General features: G+C 40.0%; 4 protein-coding genes across 5 annotated transcripts; 2 read left to right on the forward strand and 2 right to left on the reverse strand.

Moving 5' to 3' along the window:
- Positions 1–452: 452 nt before the first annotated feature.
- srsf2b (serine and arginine rich splicing factor 2b) lies at positions 453–4155 on the forward strand. 2 transcript variants are annotated; one of them, XM_074697354.1, is made up of 3 exons: positions 453–1128; positions 1825–2149; positions 2418–4155. In XM_074697354.1, exons 1-2 carry the CDS (start codon positions 758–760, stop codon positions 2126–2128), a joined length of 675 nt encoding a protein of 224 aa, XP_074553455.1. In that variant the 5' UTR covers positions 453–757; the 3' UTR covers positions 2129–2149; positions 2418–4155. The 2 variants fall into 2 exon arrangements, with proteins under 2 accessions (XP_074553455.1, XP_074553454.1); XM_074697353.1 differs by having other exon boundaries at positions 454–1128; positions 2961–4155.
- Positions 4156–4415: 260 nt separating this feature from the next.
- Positions 4416–10588, reverse strand: LOC141809391 (GTPase IMAP family member 8-like). Its single transcript, XM_074696382.1, has 2 exons — positions 10487–10588; positions 4416–5290 (listed from the first exon to the last, which is right to left on the reverse strand). The coding sequence occupies exon 2, from the start codon at positions 5286–5288 to the stop codon at positions 4416–4418; it is 873 nt and encodes a 290-aa protein (XP_074552483.1). The 5' UTR covers positions 5289–5290; positions 10487–10588.
- On the forward strand, positions 6567–9065 carry LOC141810070 (eukaryotic translation initiation factor 1b). The gene is made up of 4 exons (XM_074697386.1): positions 6567–6758; positions 7511–7674; positions 7778–7879; positions 7983–9065. The coding sequence occupies exons 1-4, from the start codon at positions 6728–6730 to the stop codon at positions 8025–8027; spliced, it is 342 nt and encodes a 113-aa protein (XP_074553487.1). The 5' UTR covers positions 6567–6727; the 3' UTR covers positions 8028–9065.
- A 1674-nt stretch (positions 10589–12262) lies between the features above and the next one.
- Positions 12263–19073, reverse strand: LOC141809393 (polyserase-2). Its single transcript, XM_074696384.1, has 9 exons — positions 19019–19073; positions 15838–16000; positions 15458–15726; positions 15193–15338; positions 14837–15110; positions 14559–14730; positions 14189–14442; positions 13569–13666; positions 12263–13449 (listed from the first exon to the last, which is right to left on the reverse strand). The coding sequence occupies exons 1-9, from the start codon at positions 19071–19073 to the stop codon at positions 13135–13137; spliced, it is 1746 nt and encodes a 581-aa protein (XP_074552485.1). The 3' UTR covers positions 12263–13134.
- Positions 19074–27406: the final 8333 nt, after the last annotated feature.

Consider the following 27406-nt stretch of genomic DNA (forward strand, 5'->3'; position numbering starts at 1 on the left):
CTTTGAAATAAAGAAGCATATTTCAGGAAACTGTGATTTTTGTGAACAGCAGGAAACCATAGAGCATGTGGTACTTTATTGTCCAAAGTATGAAACTGAAAGAAGGGAACTTATTTTCAAACTCATAGAAATGAAGTTGAGATTGGACTTGATAGATTTTACAGAGAAATGCAGGTGATAAATGTTATAATGCACTATTACAGTATCTTAAGAGAACAAATTTGATGGCGAGAATATACTTTGTTATTTTATTTTTTTAGTTATAATAATAATAATAATAATAATAATAATAATAATAATAATAATAATAATAATTTATTTATTTTAGTTAGTAGAATAAGTACATTTTAGTTAGATTCCCGATCCACACTCCATACCAGTTGGTGGCGGTAATGCACCAAAACGTTGTTTGCTAACAGCCATAAAGCGCCAAGAAGAAAAAAAGAAGAAGAAGGTCGTTCCACTAGATGGCGCAAGTGCAGAAAGTTGCACCGTATTGTTAATGAATAAGAAGTTTGTTTCCTGTTTAGCTGGTTTCGGGTTTTTGTAAACGACGTGGCCTGGGCCGCGAGTGTAGAAGCTTTTATTCAACGGCCGTGCAGCCCCGAAGAGCTGAACGGGCGAGTCGATTCTGTTAGTATCACGCATTTAAGTTTGCGTGAGGAGGCGTAGAGGCGGGCATAGAGACGGTGAGCTTGGTAGCTGCACATTTCTTGAGTGTTTCGCGGAAGGCCCCAGGCCTAACAAGCTAGCCACAATGAATTACGGACGGCCTCCTCCAAATGTAGACGGCATGACTTCTCTCAAAGTAGACAATTTAACTTACCGAACGTCACCCGAGACCCTCAGAAGCGTATTCGAAGATTACGGCCGGGTGGGGGATGTTTATATTCCTCGTGACCGCTACACCAAAGAAAGTAGAGGGTTCGCTTTTGTGCGGTTCCATGACAAACGTGACGCCGAGGATGCGATGGACGCCATGGACGGCGCGCTCCTGGATGGAAGGGAGCTGCGGGTCCAAATGGCTCGGTATGGAAGGCCACCAGACTCTCACCACGGTGGCGGCGGCGGAGGAAGGCGAGGAGGGCCGCCGAGGAGGCAAGGAGGCTACGGACGCCGGAGCAGAAGGTAAGGAAAAGCCTGAAACTTCCATTTCTATGGACGTAGCCGATGACCAGACCGATTAAAGAAATTGCATTTAGAGTTGAAATGGTCAGTTGATTAAACCAGACGGATTGTAAGCACGTGCAGATTGGTTCTAGAACTAAACCAGGCCTGTTGGAATGGAACGAACCAGTGTTACGGTTCTAATTGCAACCCTTTTACTTAGCGACTCTCATGTGGTGGCTGCAACTGTTATCATACGTTTACACAAACACCACGTCAAAGGCGGATTTTCCCATAGAAATAATAATTCGAAAAATCAGAGAGAAAGCTACAAAACCCCTTTTTTTGCAAGCACGCGCACCATAAACGCTTGAAGTGGCTTTTTTTTAACATCGTCACAACATTCCCAAAGGTTAGACTCTCCAGAGTGAGCCAATAAGGGCGGGAATTGTGTGTTTTTATTCAGGATTGTTTTTAAAATCTAGTTTTCAGTGTAACTTGAGATTTTTCCACTGGTACACTAATAATTGTTAAGTTATAGTTGAATCATTATCACAACAGAACCTTGATGCAGGGTTTGAGACAGGAGGGTAGCTGCAGGGCCAGGACTATCCTCAGGTCTTGGTCTTGACTCCACCTTGTTACCTTGAAAACAACTTAATTGTATAATAAACATGTTGTATAATAACTGAATAATAACCAATGGATTGTATCCAGCTCTTCCCGCAGCCCGAAGCGCAGAAGACGCAGCAGGTCCCGCAGCAGGAGCCGCTCTCGCTCCCGAAGCCGATCTCGATACACCCGATCCAGGTCCAGGTCCTACTCCCGATCAAAGTCTCGCTCCCCCAAGACCAAGAAGACCAAGGACAAGTCCAACTCCCGTTCCAGATCTAGATCCAGATCCCCATCCAAATCCAAGTCCAGGTCCAGAAGCCGTACTCCTCCCCCCAAAAGAGCATCCAGGTCAAGATCCAAAAGCCCGCCCAAGTCAACAGCAGAGAATGGAGGCGAATCTCCTTAGATTCCACCATGCCAGCTACGGGTGAGTGTTTTGAAAGTGATTAATACTGAGCCTTCTTTGAGTCAGAAAAGCAGCCAATTCAGAAAGAATCCCCCCAATGTTTTAAGAAATATTTGCAATCTGAACTTTTTATTCCTTCAAACAAAAGTTAAGCCATGTGTTAGACCCCCAAAACTCATTCTTAAGTTTTCCTTTCATACATGGTTGATAAGCTTTTACTTTTATGAATACAAACTTTTTAAAGACACTTCTGATGATAAACCAAATCTGGAATTCTCTTCCTCCAAAGCTGCGGCATCCTGTTTGCTAAAGTGGAGTTTGAGCTGTGCTGAGGCAGTATGAGCAGTTAGAAGGTGTGTGGTGAGCTGCTCCCAGCCCTGCTGTTGCTGCTGCTGGTGAGAGTGTCTGTGCAGCAGGGTGGAGGCTGTCAGTGTTGGGGGTTGGTGTTGAGGTACGTCTGTCTGTCCACCACTGGACATGAACCTGTCCTCCAGGTTGCATCTCCAGACAGGTGCAGGAGAGGCTCTGAGGTTTGTTCAACTTTCCTCCCATGTCAGTCCCATCATGTTTAAGCTCCATTCCCTGCTGGTAATCTCCCAAAACATTTCCCTTTTGACAGTTCATTGAATGTAATGAGTGTAGAAGGACCAGAAAAGAGGTTTCTCCCAGATTTCTTCATCCCACATCCTCAAACCGATCTTAATGGTCGCCCACTTTAATCCCTGTACAAGGGAGAACTGAACCAGCAATTCTTAATGTCTACAATGTTTTTGAAGAGTGACCACAGATAATTTGGTGTTTAAACATTCCAACTTTTCTTCTTTTTGGACAGTTTTCAGGCGACGACCTCAGATGTCCAACACCGGATTCACGCTCAAGCCCGGATGTCCTGCTGTAAAAGGTTTTTGTTTTGTTCTCCAAGCTTTGGTTTGTTTTGGACATTTTGCTATGAAAGGCTTTTTTTTTTAATTCATATATGTGCTGTGACATTTCTTTTCTTTTTATACCATGTTTATGGCTCACTGTTGAGAAAAGTTTCAGACCTGAGCAGCTTCTATAACACCGACAGAATCAACCACAACACCGGTATAAACTTTAAAGATTGTTTCAGCTTTTCTGTGATGTCAGTTCTGTCACGGTCTGTATTGACAAGTAAGTAAATAGCCAAATGAGTTCAGGTAATTTTGTTTTTTTTTTTCAGTTTCCTGGTTAGATTTGCATATTTTTGTTCCACTTTACATATACTGTATCACAAATTTCTCAAAATCATTTTTGGGTAAGCACACCTGTTAAACATGATATATAACAGGCAGTATGCTTCAGTTAAAGGTAAGATTACATATTTAAAACGTGTGTGATACATTCAGTGAATGAGCCGAGCTTGGTTCCAACAGGAAGCCTGGTTTTCAGTTCAAAGTGAGCTTAACATCAGGCTGAGCGATACAGCTGACACATCAGGTTCATCTGTTTATTTCTCATCCAGCATGAGATTAAAAAAAATCATCCCAAGTGCTTAAACCCAGTCTGACATTTTGCATATTAGAGTTTTTAAAGCAGTGACTCATCAAACAGGGCCTGTGTCTCTTTGAACTTTTGGTTTCTGCAGCTCAGGGTGTTGTCTGTCCATTTAGAGTGCAGTCTTTTAAGGTTTTTTAATTAGTTTTTTTTTCAACATGGGATATACCTGATAAATATAATTGCATATGGAACTTACCTGCAATAAATCAAAACAGGTTTCATCATCTCCTGTTTGAAGTAATGTAATTCACAGGGCGTTGTTCATGTCTTTTTATTTTAATTTTTAAGAATGTTGCTCCTAACTCTGCCTGTTTCATCATGCACCAGGTGCTGTTGTGTAGCAGATGGGTTCTGCTGGTTAGCGGTGAAGGTTGCGTGTTGCTCTGCCGAGTGTTCACGTGTTCTTCACAATGCTCTGGGTGTACACACGCTATGCTCTCAACCCTCTGTACCTCACTTTTGTTTTCTACCACATGCTCATGGATGAAAAATGCGACTTTCATTAAAGATTTTGGTGTTTTGTCTATAGTGTGTTCTGGCTTTTTTTATCCTTTATCTTTACACCTCTGTGTGTATGAAGCTGATATATCTGGGTGTCCTTATGTTGTGTTACCTTAAAGCTTGAAGATCACAGCAGCAGACTTACATATAAAGCAGGACAACACAAAACAACTTCAAAGGCTTTTTATTTATTTGACTCACCATCAGTGCTACCTCAAGGATAGCGTCTCTAGAACATATTAGTAACTCATTTTTGTTCACATCCTAATCATTTTCCCCTGATCAGTTTGAACAACCCCAATTTTGCTGCACCAAACATACCCCCCAATGCACCTGCCACTACAACACTAATCAAAACTGCAAATTTATCCCCAGCCATTCTTTCTCTTAACGCCTGCGATGAAGAGATTCGTAGAGCTTGTATGCACACGCCAACAAAAACTCCATCAAGGTATGCTTGCATCAATGTTTGGCCGCCTACAGCTTCTTTTCCTGCATTCTGGAGAAAATCCTTTTCTTCTGGTGACATTTCAAGCGTGTCCCCAAGTTCCCCGTTTCTTTGCAGGATAGCAGTGATCTTCCTGAGTAGCTCAGTAACTTGAGGTAAATCTGTGTCTCCATTGTCAAACACGTGGTAGCCCCCGCGACACTCCCTGATGAAGTCACGTAGGGCTTGATTTGGACCGATAACTTCCTCGATGGACCCTCCTTCTTTCTTCAGGTCATCTCCCCGAGTGAACAGAGCCATGGTGTAATGAGCCGCCTCTCTGCCAAAGCTTCTCTGGATTAATTTGACTGTTTGCTGCTCACGCACAGCGAAACTGCCGAGCTGAAGTACAACCAAGAAGACAACATGACCAGGTGGAGCTTGGAGCAGGCACTGTTTGATCTCCTCCATCACCTTCTCTGGAGCCACTTCATCTAAAGCATCAGCTGTGGTGCCTCCAAATAGATCAGGAGTGTCAATGACAGACAGATTCTGCTCCTCCAGCTGGACTCTTTCTACCTGGCACTTCTGTGTCACAGGGGAGTTGGAAATGCAAGACTTAAAACCTTTTCTTCCCAGGATGTTGTTTCCTGTTGCGCTCTTTCCAGCTTTGGATCTTCCAATCATCACAATCTTCAGCTCTGGGTCATTCATCTCTGAAACAAATATAAAAGTCTTATTTAACCTAAATGATGCTTTTTTGTATTAAAAATAATCTGTTTTAAATCTGAGTTCAATGCCATTACTATGTTTAAAAAAAATGGACATGGTCAACCAAACAGAGAAAAAGCTGTTATAAAATAGGAGAAAGTTCAAATTCCAACATGTAAGTAACATGACTGGGTGTAACACAGAATGGCCATGTTGCATCTTAATCTTTGCTCCTCTATGACACAAATATTTGGGCATACTACTTTGTTAAAGCTGTGACCTCTTAGTATTTGGCAGCATCTGGCACCAGACTGAAATACTGGCTGGATTACATTCCTCTTCAAGGAGAGTCTATTGAGCACATCCCTCATTCTTTTTTTAAACTCTTAATCAAACATGTTTTACTATAACTAACTCACTGTTTAAATCTATTTTTGTAAATATCTGACTCAAAATTAGTCAAATTGTGCTATAAATAAAGGCTTTGATGTTGTTTTCTCTTTTCTTTTCAATTCTAAGGAACATGTCAGCCATAAAGGAAGAGTTAGAAAAGAAGCTTATCATCATCTTTGTAAAGATTGCATCTAAACCATATTCCACAGCAGGAGGGAAAATAAGAAATTAATTTACCTGGCTGGTCAGCTTGCTCGGCCATGTTTGTTGCCTATTGTGGCTGGTAACCCGGAGGTGTGAAGCCAGGTATTAAACAGTTTCACTATCAGGTTATTTTTCATTTGAGCTCAGTACTGTACCCGCCCTTAGAACCAGGATATCCTGTTTTCATGAAGTAAAATTGATCAAACTGGTTTGTGTGTTCTAAACTGGAATCGAGTTTTCAGGGATTTACCTCTTGATTTTTTTTTTATTTTGTAAATCTGATCTGTTTTATTTATTTGTTTATTTTTTTAAAACTTGTGTCAAGATTAGTACTGATTGAAGTGAGAAAGATCTATTTATGAATTAGGAAAAACAAATTCATAAATTTTCCCAAACTGTTCATAGCATTATCAGTGTCACATTTCAACAATTCTTACATCTTAATCTCTGTAAATCAACTTAAAGGCACAAACAGTCTGATCGAAACTGATATTTAAGATGAGTGAGAGTCATTTGTTCATTTATGGTGAATTTCCTTAAACAAAGATGACAATATACATCAATAATGACATCATCCTTCCAGTAAAATTTGAGAAGCAGGGAGTGGCTGTTCACGACGTTCTAGGCATACGTAAGCGACGTGATGACGTTGAACTCGGGGCGGGGCTATAAAGCCTTGTTTTTCTGTCCTACGAGCTTCACCAACTCCATTTTGTGAAGGGAGCAGAGGCAAAGCGTCGTCTCCGTGAAAGACAAAATTTCCAACACGACATAAAAAGTCAGAGTCAGTCGACGAACCGCTCGCTAACCAAGTTATCACCCGAAAGGAAAGCAAATCTTATCGTATGTCCCGTATCGAGAACCTCACTCCTTTTGGTAAGTCTATTTTAATCTAACTAACAGCCAGACAAGGTGGGGGAAGGGCGGTTTAAAACGAAGCCGTTCTAAAGTATCTCGCGTCCTTTGATGTAAATTACCTTTTAATATTGTTTCATTGTGGTTAATTGTTCATTATTTTTTATTTGTTCTGAAAAATACATAGGATTGAGTCAAAAAAACACTTAAAATCGTATCATTGGCCGTGAAACAGGCCTTAGCTAGCACCGGACGGCCGCCATCAGGCCCTGACTTGGCTAAAATTCAGCTAGCTCTTTCTTTTCTCTTTTCATCTCGCAGATCGGGATTATATCCGTTTTTAGAAACACAACATACATATTATACAATTTATCGCTGAAATCTTGGGTTACACGGGATGAAATGAAAGTTGTCATGTCATGGTCGTTGTTATTTCCCAAGCCGTTTTTCCGGATGGCGAAAGGAAACCGCTTAGCAGCGGCTAGCAAACACTGCCCTAAGCTGTTAAGCTGTATATTTAGCTGCTACGTCTGCGCACTTATTTATCTGAAATATGACTCCTCCAAGCGCGCTGACAAATGGACGTGTCGCAGGAGAGATGAATAGCTGACCTGGTTTAAATGTGCTGGTTATGAAAAGAGAAGTATTGGTACAGAAATATTAAATGAGGCTTGGTGTTAGATACATTTAAAGGTGTGAAAGCCATAATTAACCCTAGTCTTTTTTCCTTCTCTTAAATATTATGTGTAATATTTTTCTGTTTTTGTTTTCAGACCCCTTTGCTGATGCAACTAAGGGTGATGACAAACTCCCAGCTGGGACTGACGATTACATCCACATAAGAATCCAGCAGCGGAACGGCAGGAAGACCCTCACTACTGTTCAGGGCATTGCTGCTGACTATGACAAGAAGAAGCTAGTCAAGGCCTTCAAGAAGGTACTATGTTTTCCATGAAGTGCATTAAGATTCACCACCAACTTTTCAGGCTTTTCATACGTTGGATGAGTTTTATTTATGTTCTTTTTGTCTTCCGCCACAGAAATTTGCTTGCAATGGTACAGTGATTGAGCATCCAGAGTATGGTGAAGTGATCCAGCTCCAGGGGGACCAGCGCAAGAATATCTGCGCATTTATCTTGGAGGTATGTCTCTTGACTCTTGAATGGAAATCAGTGCTGACTCAGATGTTTAGCTGCAGAGGTCAGAGGCTGAATATACTGAGTGATCTCATTTTTTCTTTCACAGGTCAACCTGGCCAAGGAGGAGCAGCTCAAAGTCCACGGCTTTTAAGAGCTAGCAGCCCCATCCCCCTTCTCTCCTGGAAGGCCATCAAACACCCCCTTCCCTTTCCCTCCCCCCTCCTATGTGCTGCTGTTGCTCTTCCTGCCCCCCTCCTCCTCTCTTGCAGCCCCACCAGCTCCTATTAGCTAACACGTGAATTACCTCTGACAAACATGGGACTCTTTGACTCCATCACCCCCCTACAACACCAGGGGGCAGGCTCACTTTCACAAAGACACACCACTGCAGCTCCACACAACATCAGGGATGAGTGGTGATGACCCTCCCACACACACTTCCTCCTTCCTTTCCCCCCCAACTGTTAATTTCCTTTTTTTAATTTTTCTTTTTAGGTTCTTGTGCCTCACAAAGGGGCACCGTTCTGTGTAACTTTTTTGTTTTGTACTTAAAGGTGTTTGAATAAAATGAGTGTCCATACGTTGGAGTGGAGTGGTGTCATGTGGAATTGGGTGGGGAAGAGGTGGTAAAAAGATGTCATAGACTTAAATCTGGTTTTTGTGGTGGGAGATGGTGAGCTTGGAGAAACAAAAAATGCTGCACGTGGGAAGAAAAGAGGAGTGCTTTTTGATTTAGGAGTATACTACTATGAGTGACTTCCTTTTTTCAGTATCCCATTTTGAGTTGTTTTTACACCTAGCAGCCTGCTTTCAAGTTAGAGAGCAGTGTTGAAAAGTACATCCATCTCCATCATCTTGTCCAGCAAACTGTGCTTCTGCTCCTACTCAATGACAGATTTTTACCTATTTTATTTTGCTGCCAATACAAGTATTAAAAGTAAATGGTTGCTCAGAGGAGATCTTATTTTGGGGAAAGTGAGGCTTGTGGGTATGGACACTTGAATCTTTAATTTTCAGGACTGTAATGCAATAATTTATAAATGTCAATTAAGATGAAGATATGCTAAAGTAATACTACAACAAAGCCATGGCCAGGTCACACTGTGCTCCTGTGACTGAAGGTGATGGAAAGCAAGCCTGTTTTGAAAAATCCATTTTTGGTTCAATAAAATTTCTGCAGTTGATAACATCTCTTGTTTTTTGTGTGGGTGGCTCGACATTTAGTTCTCACTGCAGAAGCTCTCGGGTTTTTGTCCAGTCAAACAAAAAGTTTCACACCAGATGTGGTAATGAGAAGTAGTCATAAACTCTTAGTTTTTCATACTGTTATCAATGAAAACGAAAAGCATTCACACAGTGATAATACCCTGATAAGCTGTACAGACCTTCCTCTGATAGGCTATTAAACTGCACTTCCAAAGTGGAAATTAATGTCAATTTTCAGGTGGTGGTAATTCAATGTGTTTTCGCTCAATGTTTTTGTTGCTTGTATTTTTAAAACAGGCAAACACATATCGAGCTTTACTACATGACCCTGCATTTTGTGGCAAATACCGATAAATAAAGGGTTGTTAAACTTTTGAAGGCCTTAGACGTACTTTTGAGCTCCCAGCTGTATGACACACGGTGAATATGTGTTCTAAAATGTTGTTAATTGTGTTAATTAGAATGTACCAGCCCAGGACGGTTGGGCGCAAAATGATTTTTTCATTCGCCTTCGCGCTGGGCTATTTTGTCCCTTCTCCCTTCCCGTGTCACCATGGCAGCAAGACCGCTACCGCTTAAGCTAAAGTACATCCAGTTTGTTTACATGATTACGTTGTTCGCATGAGGCATTTTTCTTACATGTAAGAACAGAATATGAAGATATAACATACTTAAGAAATAATTCATAAAAAGTAATTCAAGCTTTCATAAAACACTCGGGAGGGATTTATGAAAGTTGGGAATTATAGCATGCTAAGATGTTAGCATTGTTAGCTGACGCTTTAGGCAAACCTTCACCGAGCGTTACACTTCTTCTGGTAAGTCAACACATTTTTAGTGGAAGTACAGTTACCTTACAATAATAAATGTTTTTATGGCACTTTTACCTGAGTTTTAACTTACAGTAAGTAAAAAGCTGTACTTCAGCTACAACTTGTCTTAAATTACGTTGTCTTTTAAGCTCCAATATGAAAGTAATGTTGAAAACAACCATTATGTAAACGAGGCTCTGTTTCAAATCCTAAATTAGGTACATATTATCGATGAGATGATGAAAATTAGATGATAAATGGCTTCACCTGACCACTATCTCTAAATTGTATTTGATTGTTTCACTTGTTGAGATAGAGAACTGTTAACTGATGTTTCATGGACTCATTAAATGCTAAGAATCAAAGTTGGATTTCTAAATGTAATACATAACTAGTTCATCTGTGGGAAAAAAAAATCATTGAAGACAGCACTAAGTGATTGAGCTTCTTCTACTTTTCTCCAGTATCTCCTGAGATGTGAGTCTTGTGACGGTTAAGATGTCGTCTCAGGAAGACACGATGCAGGTAAAGAAGAGTACTTCTCATACATGGATAGATAACGTATCTGTTCTCTCAGTCATATATATCTTACCTGTTTCCAGGTGTTGCCCATATGGGGGCTTGCCATCCCTCTCCCTGCAGTGCTGATGATTACTGTGGTTCTTTATATGATTGTTCTGGGCGTTGGGTTGTGGATCCGATACTGCCTTAAGGTTGGTGCATCACTGGATCCCGCCTCCTCACTTCAGATTTTACTTTAAAAAAAGCATGTTGTTGTCTCATTTTTAACCCAAATGAAAAGTGCATATGTCGATGAATACAAGAGACAGAAGAGTTTCAGTTTATCTCAAAAAAGAGGAGTATGTAGAAACATCATCTATCGTCCTTTCTTTCCTCTCTGTCCCTGTGTGCCACCACACACAGGTCATGCTGATCACACTCCTCTCTCTCCAAAAGGACCGTTGCTCCTGTGACTGTGGAGATTGCTGCCCAGACATTTCTATCTATGAACAGTGCTTCAGATTTGCAGAGATGTGTCACTGCAACATGCCGACTACCAAATCCTGTTGGAAAGATTGTCCTCCTTGTCCATCTTGTCCCTCTTGTCCTTCTGTAAGCCCCAAACACACATTTTTCATGATTATTCAAAGTTCAATGTGTGTGTGTGTTTCTTTCCTTTTCTGTCATCAGTTCTACTTGTTAATAAAAGTCAGTCATGAATTGGAAAAAAACTGTAACATTTTAAAAACAATCAACCAGTGCTGAAATCTCCAATCTGTGCTTGTCTCAGTGCCTTCCTCTTTTTTTCCCACAGTGCTCCTGTTGGGACTGTCCGTGCAGCTTTCAGCCTCCTGAGTGCGACTCCTGTAACTGTCTCTGCTTCGAGATCAGGATCAAGTGACAGAAGAGGATGAAGGTGCACTGATGTCTTGAGGGACGTCTGTATGAGCAACGAACTTGTTTCACAGTGATACTAAAGTACCTCAAGAGGAGACGTCTGGTTGATTCAGTGAGACCACGTCCATAGCCTCAAAACTTTTTTTTGGGGAGTGGTAAAATGATACTCAAGTTCAACCCTTGAGAATCAGAAACACTTCCTGATTCAGAACTGATCTGTCATATGCCAAAACAGCACGTGGCCTGTACGAGCCTTCAGGCCTCCATTGTGTCTGCACAGCGGTGTGTTTGATCAGACACCTGACACCTGACTTCTCTTTAGCGATGAAGTGCCTTTTTGTTGGTTCATTCAGCATCAGGGCTGCTTCTTCCTGCAGTTTCACATCAGACCAGCAGGGGGAGATTTGTCTTGATGTTTTTGAGCAGGTGCTCTGTCTATGTTTGGTGCTTCATTGAGTTTTTCAGACAGTAGAGTTTACATTCAGGTCATTATTTGTACTGCTAGTACAATGACCTCTTGTTTTATACACTGTATTCTTTGTACCTTTATTAAATTCTGGATTTATAAAAGACACTGTTCAATGACTGGAAGATATTTTAAGGAGATATGTTTTTCTGTTTCCTAGCTCTACCTGCTGCCACTGCTGAGCTGGGCTGAGTGAGGGCAAAAGCCTGAACAGTACAACTTAAATATGAGATACTCTCAAAGAGTATTTTTCTTATTACCTGGTTAAACTTTTTTTTTAATTCAGTCTTTTATATGATCTCATCATCCCTCTCATCCCCTGGTTTTACTTTACTCAGTTAAATAAACTTTACTCAGACTCTGTTATTCTGTGAGTTTACGCTGTGAGCTTCATGAAATGATCACCATTAATGCAGTTTAAGAAAAGACAGAACAACCAACACTTACATTTTTAAGTGCATTGATTTATTTTTTATATTTACAAAAATAAATTGTTGTAAATTGTTTAACAAAATAAGAAAAATAAGTATGAAACAGAGCATACATCACTTCATTTACAGGGGGTGCTTGATAGCATCAAAATCACAGCTGTGGGAAAATTAAGAGTTGATATTTCAAACCTAAAGATAATCGTTCAAAGTTCTGCCCGCATTTTTGCAAAGCCTGTACTGAGCTTTGACATCAGTGCTGAGTCACTTCATGTAGGAATCAAGCTACAGCAGCTCTCCGATCAGATGAGGTAGAACAGTTCATGAAACCTTCAAAGTATGAGCTTTCCATCTGTTAAAGAATCAATCCCTCTATTCTGCATTCAAAAAGATGTTTTTAGAAAAGATAAAAAAGTAGATCTCTCACATGTTCAGCTTCAAACCCATGACATGCTGCAGAGATACAACACATGTTCAACATTTGTTCAGTGCAGCTTCAAAATTCTTCATTTACACCAAATGGTGGAGACATGATGCAGCTAGTGCAGAACAAGATGGCTTCAATCTCCACATTTCCTCAGGATCCAGTTTTAAACCATGTGAGCTAGCATAATTTAAACCCGTATTTTTCACTTAAGCTCCTCCCCTTTTTGCCCAAATGTGACTGTTTCTGCTCCAAAAATCAAAAGGCAAGATCTTTGGCTTTGAAACATGTCTACTTTGGATATTCAGTCTTTGGTTATTTTACATTTCAAAAAATATTTTACAGATAATTTAAACCCTGTAATTCTTGACACCATTATTAAAAAGGAAAACAGATCATGTTATACAGTGAAGAGCTGGAGGATGTCCCTGAGCTGTTAGTGGTTTTTCCATATAGTTTCTTGGGTTGTTTACATTCATCTGTGTCGCTCACATCATGTAAATCTCATCTTCAAGTGGACATTTCTAAACAAACAGCTGGAGACACGCAGCAAACAGGAGCAGATGTGAAACCGTGATGAAGGAGTAAGGAACATCCCCGCTGTTGGCTGTGGTCATGCTCGGTGAAGCTGTGCTGCTGTTGCTGCTGCTTCCACTAGAGGCTGGAGTTAAGAACGTCCCGATAGTGCTGGTCAAGAAATTCTGGAAGCGGCTCAGTTTGGTGAGGACCATCGGTGTACCTGCTCGTGCACGACTGCTGGAGTTGTTTTCAAATGATAGCACAGCCGCCTGGAACCAAGATTCTCCTATTTTACACATGAGTGGACCGCCAGAGTCCCCCTGAGGAAGCAGGAGAGAGGTTTGTTAAAGCTTAATGTGGAGTTCCTCAGCATGAGAAAGAGGAGCACACCTCCTCTGTGGCAGCAGTTAAATCCAGCACATGTTCAGGTCTGACTCACCTGCTCCAGGGTGAAGGATCCTGTACAGATGGTGTCACTTGATGTTGCGTTTCCACAACTAACAATCGTGGTCTGGAACTCCTGCAGAGCTTCTTCCTCTGGAAACAGAAGAATATCATCAAAGGTGTGCAGGCGGTGGTCAGTTCTACAGTTTCATTTAGCAGATGGTTTTGTCCAAAGCGTTGTACAAGTCAAGCAAGAATTTTGACTGAAGGGTGCGGCAAACTGCTACGAGTCATTTGGCTGCAGGAGCTGCCACTAAGTGCAAGAAGCATTTTTTCCCATGTAGAATTATGAAGCCACAACTAACCATGATTAATTACTGCAAGAGTATACTTCAACCTACAGCAAAATTCAGTGATTACTGCTAAATATTCACTAAGAGCAGCGCCTGACACCTCCTGAATTTCTACCCTCGAGGACAAAGAGGAGAAAGATGAGTCTTCAGATATCTCTCTGCAGATCGTACAGAGATAGGTAATCCATACCACCATTTGGGAACAACAAAAGAGAAGAGTCTGGCTAGAGATTCAGAGCCACCCTGGGCCGGGAGCACCAGGGATCTTTCACAAGCAGAGCGTAGCGGGCGAGGACAGTGCCACTGTGTGTTTCTGACTCACCTCCACCTCGTCCGGAGCTCCAGCCAGCGCCCCAGCAGGTGGTGCCCTCACTGAAAGTCTGTCCGTTGTCCAGGCAGATGGGCTGGATGTAGACGGACAGGGTGGGGGTGGGGGAAAGGTGCAGCACCGCCACGTTGGACCCAGTGAGGTTGCTCAGAGTGATATTGGTAACGTTCAGTGTCACCTCAAAAGGGTTGGATCCGTTCTGATTCAAGCGGCCCACCACCACGGTCCACTCAGAAGGTGTAGGGGAACTGTTGGGGATCAAACAAAGGAAATTAGGACGGACTGATCCAGGGGGCCCTCCTTTCAGATCTACATTTCTTAGACTTTGTGCAAAAACAGTAACATCCAACTCCAGGTGGCTCACCTTGAAAAGCAGTTGGCGTTACTCAACACTGAATCCTGAGCCACTAAAGTCCCACCACACATATGGACTCCATTCTTCTGCACGCTCGCAATCCACGGCCACAAACCAGGCGATGATACCGAGCTTCCTCCCATAATGCGTGAATTCATGGTGGCTTGGCCGCAGACCACAGCTGGAGAAAAAGAGACGAAGGTCATGAGAACATGAAACCCTTCAGGCAGGTCCGTCATGTGAAGGACTTCAGCTTTGATTTTGAATATTTGCACACAGACACTCACGCTTGGCGGTGGTTACTGGGGTTTGGGTAGTTGGCAGAGGAGGCAGGCCCGGACAGGTCACACTGAGGTCACTGTTGGTCCCAGTGGACGTGAATGTGACGTAGCCTGGCAGGTTGCTGCCGCCGATTTGACTGTTGATCCAAGATTGATACCTGGAGGTTCGGGCGTAGACTCCGGGGAAATCCGGCCGAGCACAACCAAATCCGAAACTCACAACCCCGCTCAGGATCCAGCGGTCGCCCTGCTTGCTAACCAGCGGACCTCCTGAGTCCCCCTTTAAGACAGAGACAAGATTAGGAGGACGAACTAAACAGAACCTAAGATCTGGAATCAAAACTGGTGCTAGAAATAATCACCTGACAGGAGTCCTTTCCTCCTTCACTTAACCCAGCACAGATCATGTTGTCTGTGATTGCGCCCACTCCATAGTTACAGTTACACTGCCTGTTTCCCACGACCGGCACCTCCACCTCCATCAGGTTTTGTGGGGAAGGAATAGGCACTGTGGACAAACCCGTCACACACAGTTTGATGAATACAGCAGCATATCACTTCAGGTCTTTACAGGTGAAACATTCTGCTGAGATCTATGAAGGACCCACAGATCGCTCTATGACTCACCTCCTTCTCCAATGTTGCCCCAGCCAGTGACCCAAGAGTCGACGCCAGCAAAGAAGGTGCTGTCAGGAGCGGCCACACACACAGGCAGGATGTAGTTTGTAAACGACACAGCTGAAGAGAGCCTCAGCAGGGCGATGTCGTTGTCATTTGTTCCGGAGTCGTAATCAGGGTGTCTGATGATCCTTGTTACCTCCCGAGAAACTTCGTTGGGGTTTGATCCTTCCTGACTCTGACGACCCAGATACACGAGTAAATTGTTGGTGCTGGTGCTGAAGAGACGGGAGAGAAGCAAAAGGTACAAAGACGTGAAGAAGCCACATGTTAATAAATATTTCATGAATGAATTTGAAGGACTTTGAGATCAACTCTCTTCCTGTTACCTGTCGAAGCAGTGAGCAGCAGACAGCACCCATTCATTAGTTATCAGGGACCCTCCACAGAAGTGACTCCCAAACCTGTGCAGACTGGCCTGCCAGGGCCAGCTGCCTTCAGGGGCGTCCTCTCCTCCAACGATCCTGGTGTTGAGCGCAGGTTTACCGCACACTAAAGGCAAACAGAGGATGATGAGGAATCCTGCAGAGCATGGCCTGAAACTCTAATATGAGGATTATGAGCGAAGGTGTGGCTGATCAAAACACTCATAAAGCTTAGTCTGTTTTTATTTCACAATCAGTCCAGACATGTGATAACCTTTAGATGAGTCTCTTTCACAATGTTAAACTGTTCAACATACGACAGAAGCTCACACAGCAGGTTTGAATACCACAAATGAAACGAGGTATGAAAAAGTGACTTACCACTGAGCTGTGAGTGACAGCCTGAAAAACAGAAGAAAAATCATTCAAACTGCAAGAAATTTCAAATCTCATGTATGTCTCATTTATTTCTCATTGGTCTCATTTTTATCTCCAACTAATCTCTTTAACATCCAGTTTATGTCTCATTAACGTATCATATTTGTTTCATTAATATCTTCTTTGTATTTTATTTTGTCTCATTTATGTCTCATTTAAATCTCACTTATCTGACTTACACCTCATTAATATCTCATTTGTGTCTCATCTATGTTAAATTTATGTCCAATGTTCTCCGTGCTGTTTTAACGGGTCTTCCTCTTGTAAAGCCTCTGTGTGTGTGTTCATGCTCGTGTGCATGTTTGTGTGTCAGGCTGGTTTTGTGGCCTGGTCTGACGGGATGGTTAACATGCTGCAGCTGTTTCAGGCTTTGTGAACACACACTGTGCAGAGTTCAGACACACACGGACCTTTCCTGGCAGGTGATCACTGCCCGAGACATATTTCATGTACACATAAAGATCAGATTGTTCTTCGTACAGAAACGACCACAGCTCTACTCAGTGTGTCAGGGGAAAGCCTTGGTGTGTTACGAAAGGCATCATGGGAACTCAGAGAGTGACATTTGATGAACTCCTGAAGCTTCTTGGTAATCCATTCATGTCTGATGGCGGACACTTGTTGCTTTAAGAGGCTGGTTTCTCTACATTAAATGTCATTATGTAAGGTTTGTTTGAGGTGCAGGATCTATGTATGACACCTTCATGATGCATGTGAAAAATCCACAGGTTAAAGTCAACACGACATCTGAGGACAAGCCGGGTAAAGTTCATGCTTCAGGACAGAGCTGTCTATATGACAGATTTGCAGCTAAAGCAAAGCAAATATTGCTTTTTGTCATTTAAACTTCACTCTGTCCTCCTGGATCACTGATTTTTCAGACCAGGCCTGGCCCCACCTGCTTTAATCCCAGCAGTGTCGACAGATTACTGTAATGACAACGTTTTATACGGGTGTAATCTCAGTGTTTAAGACTTCTTAAATTAACTGCAGTTATTTCTTAATTTCAGCTCTTAAAGCAATTACAACACAGATTTTTCACTGACTCATATCTGCTTCCAGTAATAACACTTTGGGGTTCCTTTTTGTTAATGGAGTCTGAGTAAAATAAAAACTTCATCATGTTAAATTAAAACCTCCTGAATGTAATATTTTACAATAATATTTCCAAGAAGAGATGGACACAGCAGACGTGAAAGAGGTCAAAAACTAAGACCAAAATCTGTGTCTATCTTTTGAGTTTGATATGCCTTGTTCCCATCACTGTTACTGAGGTTAATAATAAAGCAGCACTCAGGTGACTCCTATCAATCCATGACGCAGCAGATTTTCCCACATCCTTCTCCTTTGTGAAATATTTACAGCTGGATCAGATCTATATACCTTTACTGAGGGTAACTAGTTACAAATTTGACGACTTTATTTAACTGTAAGTTTTTTATTTGTTTGAATATTAGCAGTATATTGCAAAGGCTAATTAAAATGTAACACAGAAATTGAGAAAAAAACAATATGAATTAGTGTTGAAATAAAAACTTAAACCTCTCCTCTTAACTTTTTAACCTTCATACTTTAAATGCAAGAGATATTAAGTCTTTTTAATTTCAACCCTTTAACGTTCCATCCAATAATTAAAATAATAAATACTAATTATTTAAATAAATAAATATTTTTTTTTGTATTTTTTTCATCTTGTTGGAGCACTAAGATCAGAATCTACAAAATTCAGAAAAATTATTCCAAGCTGTAGAGACGACCCAGTCATGTCGTACTCAGTTTAACATATTTTCAAGAAGATAAAGGTATTCAATAAATGCTCAGCAGAACGGTTGAGCAGGAAGTTAAGGGGTTAAGAATACAACACTTCTTTAAAAATGAAATGTACTTTCTTGAGTTAAGTATCCTTGCAGAAAATAAATGCTCTCCCTTTAAATTGTCATGAAGTGTGACTGGAATAGGACTCTATTAAGTTAAATATTTTTTTCTAAGGGTTTCCTGCAAGTGGACAAATTTTTTGAAATATAAATATCATAAGAAAAAGAAAAACCAAGCCTTGAGGGGTTAAAATAGAAGGGCACTTTTTCCTTACAGTCACTGTTGAAGTGAAGTTAAAAATATTAAAATTTCAAGAAGCTTGAAAAGATCTTCAGATTATTCACCAATCATTTAGTAAAATAAAAACACATTTTTGCAACTAAACGATGAATAAACAAACTGGATCACGTGGAGCTCTGTCACATTTCTTTTTTTATTTCGAAACAAACTGGAATATTCTGATAGATATTCTGGTTTATAATGACAGAGGAGGCTGAAGCGCTTATTAATGCACAGAGTGACTGACAGGACATCACTCATCATCCAGCTGGGTGAGCTCTTTCACTTTGAAGCCTAGAGCAGTTCAGCTCACAGATGATAAAAAAAAACTTTATCAAATTAAGTTTAAAATGAAAAAGCTCATGCACACTGCTCTGACGTCATTCTCCCTGGCTTTTTCTTTTTTAAACATTTATCTGTGCATATTTTGATCCTGTGTGGCAGGCTGATCTGTATGCTTTAGCTCTGTGTTTCATTATTAAAATAAGAGGAAAGCGAAGTTTTGCATCCAGCGTTTGCACAGAGCCCTATGTTCTGCTCCTGAATGTTCCTCCTGCATAGCGCGGACAGAGGACCTGACACAGGTGTGATGTGCATAAAGGCGGGATCTTACCTTGTGTGAGGAGAGTTAGCAGAGTAGCTGCACAGACCAGTCCGTGTAGAGCCATGACTGAAGTTCATGACACGGATCTGCTCACACTTAAATAAGCTTCTCTCTCCTCCCTCTCAACCTGCCTCCAACGTGAACACACCTCTCTCTGCCGGGCTGACAAGCGCTGTCACCTGTCCAATGACACACCCAGCATGCCAGACAATCACCTTTACCACAAACTTCACACTTAGCTCCTTTACCTTACGAAATGTACACTTACTCTGCACACTCATCTGTAGGACAGTCAAATGGAAAAAATGAGCAGATTGGAGAAAGAGTCAGACTACAGGGTTAGGACAGGTTCACAGGTACAGAACATGACACACTGCACTCGCACTAATGTCCTAATAAACCACGTGTCACATGAAACTTACTGTTACTATTTGAAGACATTTAAACTGTGAAACTATGACTGTCTTTCTGAGATAACTACAGTAACTTAATATGATGATGAGGTAAAAATGTACTTTAAAGTCTGACTGAATCGGCTCAGATTTCTCATGCTCTTCTGTAATGTTATGCTGTAAAACTGGGACTTGTGACGTCTCATTACAATGAAGCTGAGACTTATGATGTTATTTCATGGGGAAGCTATGACTTCTGATATTCTTAACTTTCCACACTCCTAGCACACTAATGTGAGACTTCTGATTGTCAAAACTATGGAGCTGAGGCTTAGACATCCTTTTACAGTGAAGCTGAGACCCCTGATAACCTTTATTTCTGATACCCTTAACACTTGATGCTGAGACCCCTGGTGTTTTTTATGATAAAGCTGAGACTTTGTTTATTCTGTTAGTTTTATATTCTTAATTAATAAAGTTAAGATGTTGATAATCGTTTACAATGAAACTGGGACTTCTGATCTTGTGAGCCTTTTCATGTGATACTCTCAACACTTGGGTCTGAAACCCTAGGTGTGTTTTTTAGCATGAAGCTGGGACTTCTGATGTCCTCTCACCCCTAAGCTCAGACTTCTTATGAGCTTTGTGATACACTCAGCATTTCAAGCTGACTCCTGGTGTTCCTTTACCATGAAACTGAGACTTGTGATAGACTTTTACCAAGAAGCTGAGACTCCCCTAGTCATTTAAGCATCTTTGTACGAGAATTGTTAAACAAACTGAAGGATTTAGAAAACAAACGGTCAAACTCAGAGGACAAAGAATTATGTTAAACTTGTATTATTGGATTTTTTCAAGTAGGACTACATCCTGGAACGTTATCTGTTTCTAACTAAACCAAACACACCTTTGTGACGACATCAGGGGAAAATGAGGAAACAAATTCTCTCCTTCTTCTTTAAGGCAGAATAAGAAACCTAAGTGGGCTATGGATGGTGCCTTGGCAGATCCCAAAAGGTAGGAAGAGATGCTTCATGGAACAACACTGAGTCTGCATGTCCAGAGCAGGGTCAGCCAAAAGGGAGGACATGCTCCTTTGTCCACAAATCAGTGGAGACTAAGCACTTCCCTGTGAGCTCCAGGCTGGCAGAGGTATCTCATGACCGCCTTTTAAGTGTTTCTGATGGAGCAGGTAAATCAGAACATCGTGACAGCAGTGACACGGCATCAACGTGTTAAAACTTTCCAGGTATAAATAAACTCTGACAGACTTTGTGGTTTTTCTTCTGACAGTGAAGAATGGGGGAGGAGGACTCAGTTTCTGGTAGCTACTGTCAGACTTCAGCAGACTGACAGACATGGCGTCTCACCTGATCACATTCCTGGAGCAGCATCTCTGCTCTGAGGTCTGTCCGGCTTCCTGTACGGTGTCCCTCACTCTGTTTACTCTTTATGGGGTGTTCAAACCAGTTTTAATCACTCTTTAAAAATATTCAGGCTCTATTTCTGGAGTAACTTATGAAACTGGTGTCTCCTCCCTTTAAGGCAACATTTGACCACGAGATGAAGACGGGTTTGATGACCAGCGGCATGAAGATGATGTCTCTTGAATCAGTAATGAGAGAGTTAAAGAGTATAAATACCTCAGTGTGTGGATAGATAATGCATTTATATTAAATCTATAGCCTCTGTATCTTGTTTCATGAGCTTCTGCAGCCTGCCTCCAGTGGACACGTGAAGATCTGCAGATTTTCTTTTCTTGTTTTTTTTTCCTTCTCTTTGTGTTTGAAGCTTGTCATCCCTTTTTATGTCTCATTTGTTGGATAATGACACCAAACTAGACGTGTTTGTAGTGGTATTTTCATTTTTTGCTCGGTTTAAGTGTGGCTGCATTGTTTACACAGAAGATTTCACCTGTTAGCAGCCTGTAGCATGTCAATGCTAACCAGTGCTGGGGCAGGTGTTCTCTGTGAGCTGAGGAAGAGGGACGAAGACAACATGCTAGTCTGACCTGTCCTTCTAGGATGGATTAGCTAGCTATGCTAACCCAGCATCAGATGGAATACCGGAAGGCAGAGTAGCATCATGCTATTCCCAGACATGGTTAACGGAGCTAACACCAGACATGAATGTCAAACTGGGAGGATTTCCCCTGCTTTAAGCAGACAGGATACAGGAGAGTGAGACTGAGCAGAGAGGTGAAGAAGCTCAGTCCTGGACCCTGTGGAGGTGAAGGCTGACTGGGGAATGCTGGCCAAGCAATCGTCTCTGATGTACATTTTTTTCTTGTTGGCACTTATTTTATTCTTCTATTAATGAATTCTTTGCACTGAGTACTTTCTTGTATTGCTGCTTTAACTTTGAATTTCCCTTTGGGGATGAATAAAGTAAAATTCTATTCTATTTTAGGGCTTCCGCATTATCTTTAGCTACATTTGCTTTTTTTTGATGCTTTAGCTGCATTAACTTTTACACAGCTCCAGTTGCACCTTGTATCCTTTGTTTCTCTTTATAATTACTATTATTTAGTTTTTCTGTAAATATTCCCATTTATTATTATTATTATTATATTATGTTGTATTATTATATTATGTTGTATTATATCATATTATATTATATTATTTTACATTATATTATATTATATTATATTATATTATTATTATGTTAGATTTTATTATTATTATTATTATCATTATATATATATATATATATATATATATATATATATATATATATATATATATATATATATATATATATATATATATATATATATATATATATATATATATATATATATATATATATATATTTTTTTTTTTTTTTTTTGCATATTTGTATATTTTATGTCTTAACTTCTTCCATATTCTATCTGCGTTTTCATTATTTCCTTGTTAATTGTTGCACCAACACACCAAGACAAATTCCTTGTATGTGCAAACGTACTTGGCAATAAAACTTGATTCTGATTCTGATTTATATTTTAAGACCAGAGGTGGCTGTTTGTTTGACCCTCATAAATCAGTGCTGAGAAAACATGCTTCAACTTTTTACTACATAAAGCGGAGCCCTTTAAATGAACTGATATTTAAACACAACTAATGAAAGTAAAAATAATAAAATAAAAAACTCCTTAATTCTAATATTTTTTTTATTTCTAAAACTTGTGTTTCTTGAGCTTGGCATGTACTGTGTCTAAACTTTTTGATCTTGATAACTTCAGTTAAACAGTAGAAACTTTTTTTTGATGACCCATTTCCTGCTCGTCACTGCTCTGTTTACAGTGAGGTGTCTCAAATCAGAACTAACTGACTCTTAATGAACTGGATGTACCAGATTGTTGCAGTTTTACTCACCAACAGCTTTTTTCTATTCAGAGTACTGACTGGAAATCATAATCAGGTTAATGTGAACAATAAAACAAGCTGATGTTATTAAAACCATTAATTAGACTACAATGTATCTAATTAATCTCTGAAGGAGTATCATAATTATACTTCCAATCACGAGTCTAAAGTGACACAGCAGCTGTTTTCTGTCACACCAGTTATCGCTGCAGTGACTCAGAGCAGCTGAGTGACCAGCATGTCACCTTTCTTCACCTGCAGACAGGATGGACAGGAATGAACGAGAAAAAATGTGTTTTTCCTTCAGATAAAATCTCACTTGGTCTCATCAGATAAACGCTGTTTTGGAACAGAAGGAACCAGAAAAACTTTCGAAAGCGTAAAGGCCAAATGTCAAGGCTGGCGTGCTGCGGTGTTCATGTGTCTGTCACTGTGAAGGTTCAGCCTGGCTGGAGTAGATCGCTAAACACAGAGAAACTAAGAACTTGAGTGTTTTTCATCCATCCTATGATGAGTATGTATTCATTTCCACAGCAGATATAAATAGTGTTTCTGTACATGCTCAGTGTCATGGTTCAGGGTCTCTTTGAGGGGATTTCCTTCCACAATGATGTGATATTTCCAGGAACACTCACAGTTCTTACCTGTGAAGACGAACTGGAACTGCAGGTCTGAGACGACAAGTGTTTACTCTGTATATGAAGGCCATCTGCTCCAACAGGTATTTACTGGTATGTGTGCAGGTATGCAGAAGTGGTTTAATCCACACACTGCTGGGAAACAACGTGAAGACAGCTGGATTAACCAGTGAGACAGAAAATGACTAATGATGAGCAAAAAAAAAAAAAACACAGGATGTTTCAAGACGATACTGAAGCAGGTTTAGATTTGTGTTTTTCACTACAAGTCCAAAATTTACTGGAGTCCTCCATGACCCTGAAGGGGAAAGCAGGAAAGACAGTGGATGGATGATGAGCTCTGAATTCAAGGATCAGTTGCTGCATCCCTCGTGTTTTAGGCATTTTGTTTCCGACAGATTCATCCACTCATGTTGAGATGTTACAGGGACAGCTGACTCAGACATCCCTCTCCAGGGATATATCATCCCTCCAGCCAGCTGTGGGTCAACCCTGAGGTTAACACACCTGAAACACCTCCTAAGAGGGAGGGAGGGAGTCCGACCTGCCTCAGCTGACTCCTTCAGTGCCAAAGAAGAGCTGCTTTACTTGGTGCGTCAGTTTAGGCTTAAACCCATGTTGAACTACAGAGCTACAGAGCTTCAAAGCTCAAACTTCTCATTTACGAATTTTTAAAGTTTGTTTTTCCTGCACTGGACAGGAGAAGTACTCATGCAGGTTGTCTGCATGTTTCAGCGAATCAAATTCAAGACTTTTTAATGCCAACTTGAAAGAAACAATTAATCAAATGCAAACCAACATCGCAATGTAATAGAATGCAATTTTAAATCCCAAAAGCTGCAATTAAAAAAAAAAGTTTTTAAGTGCATTTAAAAAGTGAAATCCACACTTCTTGACATATTTTAGTAGTTGAGCCAAAAAAAAATTTTTATTGACATTTTTTCACTTTATTTTGGATTTTGTTACTAATGAGATCTCAGTAAGATTTGTACACATTTGATGTATATGTTCACACAGTGTTTCCTTCATTTCATAAAACAGTGCTTTCCACATGTTGACATATTTCAGTGGTTAAGCCAGAGATTTGGTCCTATTTAGGTTTCTGCACTTTATTTAGTGTGAGATTGATAGAAGAGAGGATACCTATTTATTTTTCAGATTATTGTTCATACCAGACCCCTTGTTTTGCAGTGCTTTGCTTTGTTGTTTGTTCTCTTATTTTTTATTTGTTTAAGGGTATTAATGATAGTTTGATTAAACATCTACAAGGCTTGAAGTCAATATTTTACAGTGATTGTAATCGTTAAAGATAAGTGATAACATGTAGGCCTGGCCTACAGAAAGTACTTGTTTGACATACCCCCACCCCACACCCCCACCCCCAAAAATAAAAAATAAAAAAATTGCATGCTAAATCACAATTGCAATATTGGTCCCAAAAAAATCACAATTAGATTGTTTTCCAGCCCTAGATTAAAGCCAGTAACAAAACAAACAAGAAAAAAAAGGAAAAAAAAAAAGAAAAAGAAACTCCTCTCACAGCGCCAGAGGCATTTATCAAACTAATGAATGTTTACACTAATGACTTCATGTCTGCAGCCATGGAGTCGTTAATAAACATGTAAACACTGAAGCCTGGCTCCTGCAGGTTACATCAGTAACATCACCTGTTAAACGAGAAACCAGGTGATCTCTTCATATCAACACGAACCAAACCTGCTGAGTCACAGAGATAAAAACGATGAGTTCTGCTCATCCTGGGACATATTTCTGGTGAAAAACCTCTCCTGCTTCTGTTACCTCTCTGACCTGGTTTTCTTTGCTCTGGTTTTTCTGGCTGTGACTAACTTGATTGGAATCATATTGTGTTGTAGCCATGCCACAAATTATAATTAACCGCAGAGGTCATTAGGTCCGCTACAAGATCATCAGGCTCATATCTCAGTCATACAGACACAGAAGTGAAAAACTGGGACTGTTTGATAACCAGATCAGAGCAACAAATACAGAATCAAGACCAAACAGTTTTCTCTCAACTGATGATCTAAGTCAGGGGTCTGCCATCTTTATTATCCTGATTACAGTCAATCCAGAGCCACAAACTCTACTTTACCTTCACAATAAAGACAATATATATTATTCTAATCATATTAATAGATAAAATATACTGTATACATTTATATCAAGCTGGCACATAGGCTGTTAAATTATTAATTCATCCACACAGAATTAAAATGTGTATTTTCTTCCATATTTGCCTTTTTGTTGATTTCATTATCCTACCAGGGGTGTGAAACTTAAGGTAAGTCACAGGTGCATGGAAAGTTGGTGGGCTGTTGATGTTGTGGCAAGCTTTATCGAAGAATGTAATGCATATTTTGTTAAATAAAATGTTAATTCATTATTTCATTTAATGCTAATATTGTTAATCATCATTATCCTCTGTAAGAAACATGAAAATTCTTTATTTTATCAATATAATACTAAGTGGAGAACACTTAGTAGAAGTGTTGAAAGTGGTTGAAACAGAACTAAAAAAAAGCAAATAGTTTAACAAAAACAAAATATCCCTTAACATAGAAAAGACAAAACTCATGATATTTGGATAAAAAGATGAAGTAAATGACGTTTTGATAAATATAGAAGGTGCTGAAATTAACAGAGTAAATGAAATAAGGTTTTTAGGAGTTATTATCCACAACAGTCTGACTTGGAAATCCCATATCAATGCAATTAAAATGAAAACAGCAAAAACAGTTGCTGTGCTACATAAAGCAAAGAATTACTTATACAACAAAGCTCTAACTCTGTTATATAACTCATTGAGCGTTACCTTACAGTTAAAGGAGTCAGTTTATGGAATGATCTTAACAGAGAAACTAAAGAAGCTAAATCAATCAATATCTTTAAAAAATGATCAAATCCAGATTTCTCAGTAAATACAGTGAAATTAAATAAGGTCTTGTTAGGTGGCAGAAAGGGAAAAAAAGATGTGTTCTTTTGTCTTTTTGTTGGCTGTTTTTCTTTTTCTTTTGAAAAGAATGAAATGTTAAAAGGCATATTTGCCTGCAGTGGGCAAGCAGTTTTTTTTTTTTGTCATTTTCTTATATTATTGTTATGTGATTGTTTGATTTGTATTCTGTAAGAGAAGGGGCAAATACATTAAGAGTTTTTCTTCTTTCTGCTCCTTTTCATTCAGTTTTGGGGATTTTTTCTTTTTTCTTTGTATTGATTTTTATTTTTAAAAGAATTAAATAAATAAATAAATAAACAAACAGATATAATAAAATATATATATATATATATATATAAAATTAAGGCTACAAGGAGCCACTGCAAAGGAGTCAAAGCCGCAGGTTGCTGAGCCTTGGTCTAAGTTCAACTACTGCAGTATAATAATACTGAGGATTACAACAATAACGATAATAATAATGATAATGATCAGCTGCATCTGGCTGTTGGTCGAGCTGTGCGGCACTTTATTCACCAATTTTAAGCTGGATTCACTGCAAGCACAGAAAAATATCTAATTTCCAGATTGGGTCATTATCCCTGTTTCAAGAAACCTCTCATATCCATTTTTGTCTCATTCAACTGGCAGATTTTTATTTGTAAATCCCAAACAACCAAATCTTTGTTTTTGGCTTCTTCTGTCCAAAACCAGGACAAAATAAGAGTTTCTGTTGTTCAGGTTTTGCTGAGAAAGACTGAAGCTATTTTAAACTGCTGCACAAACTGTTGACATGCTAAAGAATCTTAAAACTTTTTTAAATCAGAACTTCAATCAAAACTTTTTTCTAATTAGGATGTGAGCTCAAATGGCTCAAAAATCCCCTTTCACTCTGCAGACTGTACCAAACTTGTACACAAGTAATTTCTGGTTAGTCAACATGCTTGATGTTTTGCCAGGTGCCATTGTGAAAAGGTGCCAATTAAACAGTTTGTGGGAAAGCCGGACGCCTCAGGCTGGAGCCAACAAAGAAACTCTGCAGGCGCTACAAATGGCGCTTCCTCCACAGC

The sequence above is a fragment of the Halichoeres trimaculatus genome, unplaced genomic scaffold (genome assembly GCF_033239565.1).
Source record: "Halichoeres trimaculatus isolate MK-OKI-2021-1 unplaced genomic scaffold, fHalTri1.1 fHalTri1_scaffold_20, whole genome shotgun sequence".
Lineage (NCBI taxonomy): Eukaryota > Metazoa > Chordata > Actinopteri > Labriformes > Labridae > Halichoeres > Halichoeres trimaculatus.

Excerpts from the sequence above, each read along its gene's own strand:
- srsf2b (XM_074697354.1), top strand. The coding sequence starts at position 758 with ATGAATTACGGACGGCCTCCTCCAAATGTAGACGGCATGACTTCTCTC. Across the intron at positions 1,129-1,824 it reads TACGGACGCCGGAGCAGAAG|CTCTTCCCGCAGCCCGAAGC; the intron begins GTAAGGAAAAGC and ends GATTGTATCCAG.
- LOC141809391 (XM_074696382.1), bottom strand. The coding sequence starts at position 5,288 with ATGAATGACCCAGAGCTGAAGATTGTGATGATTGGAAGATCCAAAGCT.
- LOC141810070 (XM_074697386.1), top strand. The coding sequence starts at position 6,728 with ATGTCCCGTATCGAGAACCTCACTCCTTTTG. Across the intron at positions 7,675-7,777 it reads TAGTCAAGGCCTTCAAGAAG|AAATTTGCTTGCAATGGTAC; the intron begins GTACTATGTTTT and ends CTTCCGCCACAG. Across the intron at positions 7,880-7,982 it reads TCTGCGCATTTATCTTGGAG|GTCAACCTGGCCAAGGAGGA; the intron begins GTATGTCTCTTG and ends TTTCTTTCACAG.
- LOC141809393 (XM_074696384.1), bottom strand. The coding sequence starts at position 19,073 with ATGGCTCTACACGGACTGGTCTGTGCAGCTACTCTGCTAACTCTCCTC. Across the intron at positions 15,111-15,192 it reads GAGGAAAGGACTCCTGTCAG|GGGGACTCAGGAGGTCCGCT; the intron begins GTGATTATTTCT and ends TCTGTCTTAAAG. Across the intron at positions 14,731-14,836 it reads CCCAGTAACCACCGCCAAGC|CTGTGGTCTGCGGCCAAGCC; the intron begins GTGAGTGTCTGT and ends CTTTTTCTCCAG.